The sequence below is a fragment of the Myotis lucifugus genome, unplaced genomic scaffold, assembly GCF_000147115.1.
Source record: "Myotis lucifugus unplaced genomic scaffold, Myoluc2.0 scaffold_4698, whole genome shotgun sequence".
Classification (NCBI taxonomy): Eukaryota; Metazoa; Chordata; class Mammalia; order Chiroptera; family Vespertilionidae; genus Myotis; species Myotis lucifugus.
Genome location: NW_005875746.1, coordinates 1 through 11,354, shown reverse-complemented (window position 1 = coordinate 11,354; position 11,354 = coordinate 1). Strand labels below are relative to the sequence as shown.

Genomic DNA, 11,354 nt, shown 5'->3' with positions numbered 1-11,354 from the left:
GTTCAATTACCTTCAGCATATCTCTTTCCACTTCAGTGAGTTGATGTAATTCCATTTTCTGAAGGACTTTTTCAGTCCACTCATCAATTACATCTTTTAAGCTAAAAAGTTTGTCCCATAAAGCTAGAGCTTGACCAAGGTTTTCATAGTAGTCTTCTGTCTTCTCATTTATCTACCATAATTATTAACATACAGAAATAACACATTTAGTAGGAAAAAGTATGAAAACCATTGCTTCAGTCAAACACTATTTTTAAATAAAATTTTAGTTTACCTTTACTGGCTATTTTGCTTTATTAGTCAACAAAAATTTTGCTTTAACATATCATGTACTTCTCTTTTCTACAAAAAAAATCTTAGCTGATGTGCTGCAGGTTATTTGCAATGAAAGCAATATTCTTCCTAATTTCTAAGCCACAATAAATAAAAGTTGCTTTTAAAAACCCAGATGAAAATATAACACAAATTCTTAATTTGTAATTCATAAAAAATATCATTAGTTCTCAAATAAAAATGTATTAAGTAAATATATAGTTGAACATATCTTTCATGGATGAGGAACATATTAACTAATTTATTTCAAATAAGTTGAGCTTGTACTTTTATATATAGAAACTTATAGACCCATTTGTTAGTACTGCCTAAAACTCTGGATGTAAAGATAATTGCTAAGTCATAAACTTTATATTATTTGAACATTTTTACCATGAGTATTTTTGAATTTTGTAATCAGATCAAACATACTAAAGATACAACAGAAAAGGTCAATCTAATTGTTATAGAATAGAATTTCTAGTCAATTAAATGATCACTTACATCAAGCCATCTGTCCACAATAACATTAGCCTCTTTCTCAAAAGGAGGCTCTTCAAAGGTTCTCATTTTATTTAGATGAAATTGTAGATTTTTGCAGATCTGGTTAATCTTGTCAACAACTTCCAAATGTTCATTAAATTCTTCTTTGACAATTTCAATCTGTAAAACAGTTGTAAAACATGTTTTGATCTACTGACATAGATGAACTGGTAAGAAACATGATTTCATTATTTGTTTTTACTGTCCCACTTTCTCAATGAAAAGTGTTTATAATCCTAACCATCTGATTTAACAATAATTCTACACCCAACTTTCTTCCTACTCTGCATGATGGAATATGATCTAAAATCATGTCTTTTTGTCCATGAGAAATAATATTCTACCAAAAAAAAAAGCATATCCATGCAATGGTATAAAAATCGGGTATAGATTCCTCCAATAAGAATCATCTTTCTATTGTTAAAGAAAAAATGTTCTCATCTGAATAAAACACACAGAACTCTAAAAGATCTTTAATATGACTTCCAGTTTAATCTTCTATGATTCTAACTCCAACATCATCTCTAACATGGAAGCTGAAACACTATTTTATGAAAAGGCCAATGATCTTTAAAATGAAATTTGAGTGTTGACTAATGTATTCTTATTGTTCCACTCAATTTACTAATCTTACACAAACATTTTTAATAACTACATAAAATTGGGAAATAGATTACTCATAAACAAAAATCTAAAAAGTATGCACCCTAGAAGGACTTTCATTTCTGGGAATATGGAGTAGACATACTTTTCCCTCTTCTTCCCACTAAGTACAATGAAAACCCCTGCACATCACACACAAAACTAATTTAAGAAGACTGGAAAGTGGAGAATTTAAGAAGGAAGAGCGGCTGTGGGCATTAGCTCCTAAGGAACAACCTGGTGGTGTGCTCCCTGCCTTTTCTTTTTCCCTCCGATGTCCCAGACTGTGTGCTGAAGAAGGCAGCATCTGGTAATATAACAGACCAAAGAGTCCCAAGAAAGGCCTGCCCTCTTCAGCAAAAGTGCCAGGAATAGGACAACCTAGCAAGACAGAAAACTTTCAGAAAATCATCACTCCCTGAAGGTAAATAATATAGAAAAAAAATGTGGCCCAACCCCCACCATATCAGCAAAGTCAAATGCACAGCCTAGACCTCTCCATCACTTGGCTGTAACAGAGGCCCCACCTTCACCCAACCAGGGTACTGTCGGAGAAGGCCAAGTAGAGAGCCAGGACTTTCATTCCTGCTGGGCACTTGCCCCTCTGGTGTCACTAGAGGCCACCTAGGGAGCTGTGAGGAAGAGCCAGGGAGGTGTCAGCGGAAGCCTAGTGGGGAGCCAGAACTTTTACCCCCCACCAGCAATGACAAGGACACCCGAATTTCGGGGGTCAAGAAAGTATCCTGTATGCAGATGACATGATTATCTACGTAGGAGATAATCTCTAAAATACTCCTAGAAATCTATAATCTTCAACAATATAAAGATGATACTCCAAGGAATCTATAAAATACTCCTAGAGCTGATAAGTAGGTTCAAAAAAGATTGAAGAATAGAAGATAAATATATAAAAATCAACTGTACTTCTATGTACTAACAACTCTACTTCTGTATACTAACAACAAATTTAAAACACCATTTCCAATTACTCAAAAAATTAAATACTTAGATGTAAATCTAACAAAACATGCATAGGAGTTATATGTTAAAAACTACAAAATGCTACCCAGCTGGCGTGGCTCACTGGTTGAGCGTCCACCTATGAACCAGGAGGTCATGGTTCGATTCTAGGTTAGGGCATATGCCTGGGTTGCAGGCTCGATTCCCAGTGTGGGGCATGGAGGGAGCAGCTGATGAATGATTCTCTCTCCTCATTGATGTTCCTCTCTCTCTCCCTTCCACTCTGAAATCAATAAAAAAAAATATATTTTTTAAAAAACAAAACAGCCCTGACCAGTTTGGCTCAGAGGCTAGAGCGTCGGCCTGTGGACTGAAGAGTCCCAGGTTCGATTCCGGTCAAGGGCATGTACCTTGGTTGCAGGCACCTCCCCAGTGGGGGGTGTGCAGGAGGCAGCTGATCAATGTTTCTCTCTAATGGGTGTTTCTAACTCTCTATCCCTCTCCCTTCCTCTCTGTAAAAAATCAATAAAATATATTTAAAACAAAACAAAACAAAACAAAAAATCTACAAAATGCTCATGAAAGAAATTTGAAGGTCTAAATAAATGCAGAGAACTACCAAGTTCATGAATACCTAGTAAAAGGAACACAGGCTCTCCCTGTATTATTTCTTATAACTGCATGTGACTATAATTATTTCAAAATAAAAAGTTTAATTAAAAACTAAACATTTTTGATGAAAAAAATTACTGAGAGGTTCTATTTCCTGACTTCACACTGACTAATACATTGGCAAGGCTGAAAGGCAAACCAAGTGTTTTTCCGTCCAGTTTAGGCCTCTTTGTATTGGGACATAATAAATGTTTGTTCAATTAAATGGAAAAAATATATATAGCCCTAGCCGATGTGGCTCATTTGGTTCAGCATCGTCCCATGAATCCAAAGGTTGCCAGTTCGATTCCTGGTCAGGGAACATGCCCAGGTTGTGGGTTTGATGCCTGGTGGCGGTGCGTACCAGAGGCAACCGATCAATGTCTCTCTCCCTCATGTTGATGCATTCTCTCTCTTTCCCCCTCTCCCTTCCTCTCTCTTTCAAAACATCAATAAGAACACATGTGAAGTATATTACATGTGTTTAAATTAGGATGGATGTATACCCATCCTCATTCTTATTACATTCAGAGAACTTTGTTGTTAAATTGACACAAGCAGGTGAAAAGACAGAGCAGGAGAGGGTACTTTTGCATTGACAGGAACTGCAGGTTTTGTTCTGTAATGAATGGAAGGGGGAGAGGAAAGAAAGCTAGGTCCCCTCTGACATTTCCCAAACTTTAACAGTCCCCTGACAGTTCAGCTTTCTAGCCTTACTTTCACACTCTTTCATTAAGGAGAGTAGAAATTTGGCACCATGTCCTAGATAAACATCCAGGTTTCTATAGCTTTGGAGGACAAAAGTTCTCAGTGGTATCATATTTCAGCCACTGAGCATCATGACAATGCATGCCACAGAAATGGATTGTTTCTGAAGACAGTACCGAGGTCATCACAAAATTGACCGAAAGTTGTGTTAACGATCAGTAGCACTAAAATTTGCTTTTATCTGGTCATTTAAAAAAGTGTCTGGGAACAAAATTAAACACCAGTGTACTAGAACTTCTATGTCTTCCATACAAAATTATATGTTATTTCAGCAAATATATAAAGTGCCCATATGCTAGACACCATGCTAGATGTAAGATTCTCAACATAATAATTTTTTTAATGCCTGGACTTGTATATGTAAAAATTATAGTTACTTTATTAATTTTAAAACAACCTTTTGTGAGCTAACCATTAAGTTGAGAAAGGGGTATAGATGAAGCCAAGTTAACCAATTTTTACTTCTGTCATACACATACTTCAAATATGTTTTCAGGAAAGACACTATTGTGATGACTGAAACATGACTTCGCAGTCAGATAGACCTGGGCATAAGTAATAATTCTATCGTTCATAAATTAGCCATATAGTTTTTATGTTATTTAATAAGAAACTCTAAGAAGCTCTTATCCTAATCCCCAATGTAATGATATTAGGAGAAGAGGCCTTTGGGAAGTAATTAGGTCATAAGGGTGGCGCTCTCATGAATAGGATTAGTGCCCTCATAAAAGAGACTCCAGAGAGTTATCTTGACCTCGCCACGGTGTGAGGACCAGGGAAAAGATGGCCACAGTGTGTGACCTTGGGCCAGGGGAACTGAAGGTGTAGGATCCCAGCCTAGGAGAGCTACAGGGCTCCTGTGGAGAGCCACTGGGCGATGGAGGGTCATCCAGTTAAGCCATGGGGGTGATGAGGCCATCCAGTGGGCTTGGAGGCAGAGCATCAGGCTACAGAGGATTATTCTCAAGCCTTACGGTTTCATGTTGTTTGCCTTGTTAGGTTTTGGTCTTACTTCTTTCTCCTTTCCTATTTCTCCCTTTTGGAACAGATATACCTACCTGTCCCACCACTGTATTTTGAAAGTATATAATTTGTTGGGTTCTATGGGTTAGCTGCTGGAGAGAAATTTCCCTCAGGATGAAACGTACCTTGAGTCTCACCCACATCTGATTTAGAGGATATGCAGATGAGACTTTGGACTTAGATTTTAGAGTTGATGCTGGAGCAAGTTAAGACTTTGGGGGCTGATGGGATGAAATGCATGTACTTTGCATGTAAGAACACAGATTTTGGGGGGTCAACAGCAGAATGTTATAAACTGTGAGAGCTGTCTCCAAAACTGTAAGAAATAAATTTCTGCTGTTTATAAGCCACCCAGACTATGGTATTTTTGTTATAGCAGCCCAAACAGACTGAGACAACAGGCATAGAGGCACTAATGATGGCAGGAGGGTCAATACCTGGACTTAGATGTCCATTAATGAGAGTCATTCAGGAGAGGGGCCACCTGCCTGAAGGTGGATGGAAGGGATTTTTCCTGATCAAAATTACAGGGTTGGTTATACAGTTATGGGTGCGGGAAGAATGTTCACACAACTGAGAAGCGAGACCATTTAGAAATGCAGATAGGCCAAAGCCCAAGTTTACCCCAAGGTGTGCCTCTGTGGCCTATAGATTATTTGAGCTAGCCGAAACCGGTTTGGCTCAGTGGATAGAGCGTCGGCCTGCGGGACTGAAAAGGCCCCGGGTTCGATTCCGGTCAAGGGCATGTACATTGGTTGCGGGCACATCCCCAGTAGGAGATGTGCAGGAGGCAGCTGGTCGATGTTTCTCTCTCATCGATGTTTCTAACTCTCTATCCCTCTCTCTTCCTCTCTGTAAAAAATCAATAAAATATATTTAAAAAAAAAAAAAGATTATTTGAGCTAAAGTCAACTTTAGCAGAGAGACTCAAGAAAAACTTCTGTCCCTCCCATAACTACCTACATGAACTTGAATTAGGCATCTGCCCGTAAAAAGAGATGATCAGAGGTAACCTCTTTTGACCTATCTATAGGGCAGGGTAAACTTCTATTTACTGAACATCTGCTCTGCTTATCACCCTGCAATAACCCTTTGAGGCCCCCAAGGCACCTTGCCCCACCCCTAGCTGAGAATGTCCTATGTACCCATTTCCCTTTTTGTCTCTGAACCTCCAATGCACATGGGGTTTCTGACTCTCTCATGAAGGCTGGGTTCCCAAAGAGATGTATTAAATTTGTTCTTTTCTCTTGCTAATGTGTCTCATGTCTCTCTGATTATTAGACCAGCCGGAAAAAACACACGAGTGTTTTTTTCTTACCCCACAACCACACACACAGTGGGCATCATGACTGATGCCATTAAAAGATTAAGTCCCAGGTACACTGCTAGGTACTCTACCGATGCTACCTCACCAAATAGGATAGACAGAGCTTTTTTGCTGGTAACAGGATCCAACTTAACAGGACAAAGGTAGGACTCGAGGACTAAGGAGGATTAGCACAAACCAAGAACAGCTGCAAGCAAGAGGGACTAAATATGTCTGGTCAGCATACAAGACAGGGACTTAGGGGACAAGACAGTGATTAAGGCTGAGACCTTGATTCTGAAATAGGAGTGCCTAATGGGAAACTGTTGTCAGGGGCACACAGAAGAGTAGTTACGTGAACTGGGACACACGGGTGAGGGGATCTCGTACGGCTGATCGTGCTGGATTCTCTGAGAACCGAGGGAACCACAGCGCCTTAGATCCACTGGGATGAGGACAGGACCCTCCTAGACTCCGAGACCACCACACCCAGAAGCTGCTCTGCTGGACAGGTTGCAATGGAGCAGCTCCAACTGACTATCCACTCATGGTCTTGGTGGCCTCCCTCATGGAACACCAGTCACACAGTCACGACTGTACAACTGGTATCTATCTAATCCAGCCCCTTTCTGACTGGTCCGTCTCAAGAAACTGAGTCTGAGAAAGTGGGTCCTTGACAGGGGCTACTCCTCGGCTGTGGCACCGGCCGTGTGTCTGCACCCCGAGTGCCACGGTAGCTTCAGGGACAGGAGTTCCAGATAAAGAATAAATCGTCCTTGTAAGCTTCTCCTGATGTTGTTCTCAGCAACGGGGAAGTTTAATAAAATTGCTTTCTAACAACCAGCTGGGTCAAGCAGACTGGGCTGCGCACGGGATTTTGACTCTCTGACCGCACTTTAGCATCGTGCTCACAAACCAGCAGGAAAAGCAACGTGCTGGTGAATAAGCACACAGGACAGTGTGATCTTCTCTGTCTCCCTTTCTGCCACTCTGATGGAAAACCACACAAAATCATAGAAAATAATGACACCTAGTGTCCAAAAATGTTATTCTTCTTAGAACATGAAGCTGTGCTCGGCGAGGCTATGAACACAACAGAACCACCTGCAGAACAGCTCACGCACCTTTTGCAAAAAGCAAATAAGTAAAAAGGTAATTTTTCCCTTTGTCCACTAGCCACAGAGGGGATTGTCCAACGGTCTTCACTCTCTCAAGACTGCAATGAAGTGTCAGGTTCCTTGAGGCAGAAGGTCAGTGCACACACGGACTGTTACCACCTCCCGGAGGGAGCAGCAGGGCCTCCCCGGACTACAACACAGCCACCCAGCCAGCGCCGAACCCAGACAGAGGCGACCCAGCATCAACCTGGGGGTTGATTTTTTTTTTTTTTTTTGAGCTCTGCTGACATACTCAATAAATTCTTAGATATTTGGTAAAAAAGAGTCACTAGTAACTTCTTTTAAACCAAATTTTGGAAAAGGCTCCGTTTATAATATCCTCTCTATTGCCAGGCTAGTGAGCAAGGCCGTGGGTATTTCGTTAGGAATGCGGACTCACCTCTGCTATCCTTTTCTTCAGGTTCTCCTTCCCCATGTACGAAGCCTGAAGGGAGATGACATTCTCTTCTTTTTGAATCAAAGTTGTCAAGACGCTTTTAAAATTCTGATATTGTTTTAAGAGCTCCAAAACGCGTTCACACTGGTCAAGGCTATCAGAAGGGAAACATGTAAAACAGCTAAACATCTGAAAATAACAAAGCCATTCTTTCTCTCTTTCACTATCCTTATAATGACCAATAAGTTACAGAAGGATTTTTCTTCTTGACATGGTTTATAATAGTTTTACCAATTTAACCTAAGCATGACGGCACCTACGTGCCATACCAAGTGGATGGTAAAAACAGCCACTGGACTCGTATTTTCACCGGATCAATATTAAAAAGTCACTAGATGTACGCTTTAGAAAGAACCTACGACTCATGACCTTGAGGAATCGGCATCTCAATTTCATCCTTAACCAAAAATCATCTTGAAAAACTGTGCCTCCCTAGAATTATTCTTGGAGATTATTTCAATATTGGTTTAGCAAGTCACAAGTTGCTTGTGTCTACTTAACTCATTCTAGATTTAGCCCATTTTAAAAAGTATAGTACAGATAATGTGGCAGTTAGGACACCTGGTTTCTAGTTATGGCTGGGAACTAATTAGATATATGATCTTAGGTAAGTTACGTTAGGTCCCAGAACCTCAATTCCTTCCTCTGTAAAACTGAAGGATAGACTAGATCAAATACCACAAAGAGGCTTTATCTTGACTATATACACTCAGGTCCCAGAAGGAAAGTATAGAAAGTGTACTCGGAAGTTCGGTGGTGAAGGGACCACTGAGAGCAGAGTTAAGGGAATCACCAGAGAGCTGAGCCACCCAGGGACTGACAGCAGCAATAGCTTTTTTTTTTTTTTTTTTTCATTCTCATCCAAGGATATTTTTTCCATTGAGGTGAGGGAGGGCAGAGGAGGGGGAGAGGGAGAGAGAGAAAGAGACAGAGATTGGAAGACGCCAAGCTGCTGGCTTTAAAGATGGAAATAAGAGACACACGCCAAGGATTATAAGAGGAAGCCTCCAAAAGACAAAAAAGGCAAGGAAAGGGATTCACTCCTGAAGTTTCCAAAAGAAACAGAGCTTGATTCGGGGATTTCCGACCTTCAGACTGTAATAAAAGCTCGTGACATTTTTCAGCCACTAAATTTGAGGTAACTGGTTACAGCAGCAATGGAAAACAAATTCAGGGGAGGGGAGGAGAATTAATATACGGTGTGTGTGTCAGCCTTCCTAGATAACCTCTTCAATTCATCAAGCCACAGTCTGTGACTCCAGGGCTGCCCAGACACTGGCCCAGGGCGCTTCCAGGGCGAAGCTCCTGCTTGCCCTCCGTTAGGTGCCGGGAATGTGTGTTGATTGTGCCACAGAGCACCTGGCAGAGGCGGGCGGGATTCTGTCCTTACCATTCAGTGACGGAGGCTTTGGTGCTCTCCCACAGGAGCGCTGTATTCTGGCACTGCTGACTCAGAGCTTTTTCTCTGCCGTCTTTGAATTGTGGAAGAGAACCCGCCATTTCTTGCAAGTGTTTCTTCTCTTTTTCATAGTCATCTAGGTCCTTTTCCAGTCTGATTAATGACTTTTTTCTTGATTATGAAAGAGAAAAGATTGATAGCCAATCATTAGCCAATTTGACAGGATACAAATGAGGGTAATTTGGGGAGCACACCACCTTTAATTTGTCCTCAGGAGGTTTAGGAAGACAAAAATTACACATTAAAAATTGCTATTACAGAGTTTAGGAGGCTCTCTGCATTCCCACTATACTAATATGGGGTTTATTAAAATAAATATACAAAAACAGTAACATTTTTCTGTGATGAACACACTTATAAAGGGGGTGTATATGCATGTGAGGAAAAAGAGAAAGCGTATGTGTGCGTAAATGAGTGGGAAAGAGAGCATGGTGTGGAGAGAAGAAAAGAGATAAACAGTAGAGCACTACAAGGCTGCTAAGGAGGGGGGCGGGGGGTCCGAGGAGGAAGGAAAAACTTGTATGTCTACCCTGTGTACAACAAGCTCTCCCATATCAAGAGTCATTTGAGCTAAGGGTGTTAAGGTGCAAACTCATCCTGGAGGAATGAACGCCATTCACCAGGGTCTAAATTCCTTTTATCAGATAGTCACTGTCTCTATTTTCTCTTTTCTGGTTTCTCTTGAATCTACTCCCATTCCCTACAGCTCCTCCAAAAACTGCACAAGACCTCCAGGAACCACCGCATTGCTGAACTCATGCTCCCCTCAAATCCTCACCGTCCTTCCCTCGTCAGCAGCCTCTGACGCAGTTGCTTACATCTTCTTCGCTGAAAGACCCCACTTGGCTCCCAGGACTCTCTTGATTTTCCTTCCACTCCACTGACCACTCCTCGGCATCTCTGCCTTGTTCCCCTCATCTCCCACGACCCCCTCCTCCCAATGTGCAACACTGACCTCTCCTCTTGTCTATTTAAATCAAGGGTGGGGAACGTCCAGCTCGCAGGCCATATCAGGCCCTCGAAATCATTTGGTCTGGCCCTGCCAAGGCATTAGGGGTGAGTTAATTAAATGTTTGACCAAATATAACTTAATTTTTAAGTTGATAAATCTGTATGGCCCGCAAATTATGTTATAAATATCCAAATGGCCCTTGGCAGGAAAAAGGTTCCCCACCCCTGACAACTCAATCTGCTACTCGTGGCTTTAAATAGCATTCCAAAATGCTAGTAACTCTCAAATGCATACCTGTAACCCTGACCTCTCTCCCAACTCTGATGCCATCTGTTTTTAAGAGTCTTAATGATATCTACACTTGAAAGTCAAACAAGTATTTTGAACCTATCACGTCTAAAACTGAGCACACCTGATCTTTCATTCACTACCTGACAATTTCAGTCTTGGTCACTTCAGTTAATGGTACCCCAATCTTTCTTTTACACCCCAAGTTCAATGTGTCAACAAACCTTGTAGACCCTACCTTCAAGAAATATCCAGAAATCTTAAAACTTTTCATCATTTCACCACTGGTCCACACCACCATCATCCCTCACCTGGATTACTGAAACAGATCAAACTAGACTTCCTGTGTCTTCCCTTAACTTCTAGTCTATACTAAACACATCAACCAGAGAGAATCAGTTACAACAAAACCAAGTCATTTCCCTCTGCTCAGCACCCTCCAATGACTTCTCAATGCCACTCAAAAAAGGAAGCCAATGCTCAGTGGTTGAGCATTGACCTATGAACCAGGAGGTCACAGTTGTTCCTGGTCAGGATACATGCCTAGGTTGTGGGCTCAATCCCCAGTAGGGGGCACACAGGAGGCAGCCAATCAATTAATTTCTCTCATCATTGATGTTTCTCTCTCTCTCTCCTTTCCTCTCTCTGAAATCAATACACACACAGACACAGACACACACACACACACACACACACACACACACACACACACACACACATATATATAGAGAGAGAGAGGGAGAAAGACTTTTTAAAAAAAAAAGCCAAAGTAATCACATGGCCCACAGTCCCTTCATGAGCTAAGCCTCATCCCATCAAGGATCTCCCTGACACGC

At 41.3% G+C, this 11,354-nt stretch overlaps 1 protein-coding gene across 1 annotated transcript; it reads right to left on the bottom strand.

Annotated features, from left to right (window-relative positions):
* Nucleotides 1-10: 10 nt before the first annotated feature.
* On the bottom strand, nt 11-9,390 carry LOC106695918 (nesprin-2-like; the record flags this gene model as incomplete). The annotated part of the gene is made up of 4 exons (XM_014450878.1): nt 9,210-9,390; nt 7,763-7,913; nt 817-975; nt 11-172 (listed from the first exon to the last, which is right to left on the bottom strand). Coding segments are annotated over exons 1-4 (582 nt in total), but the record flags the coding sequence as incomplete, so codon positions are not given.
* Nucleotides 9,391-11,354: the final 1,964 nt, after the last annotated feature.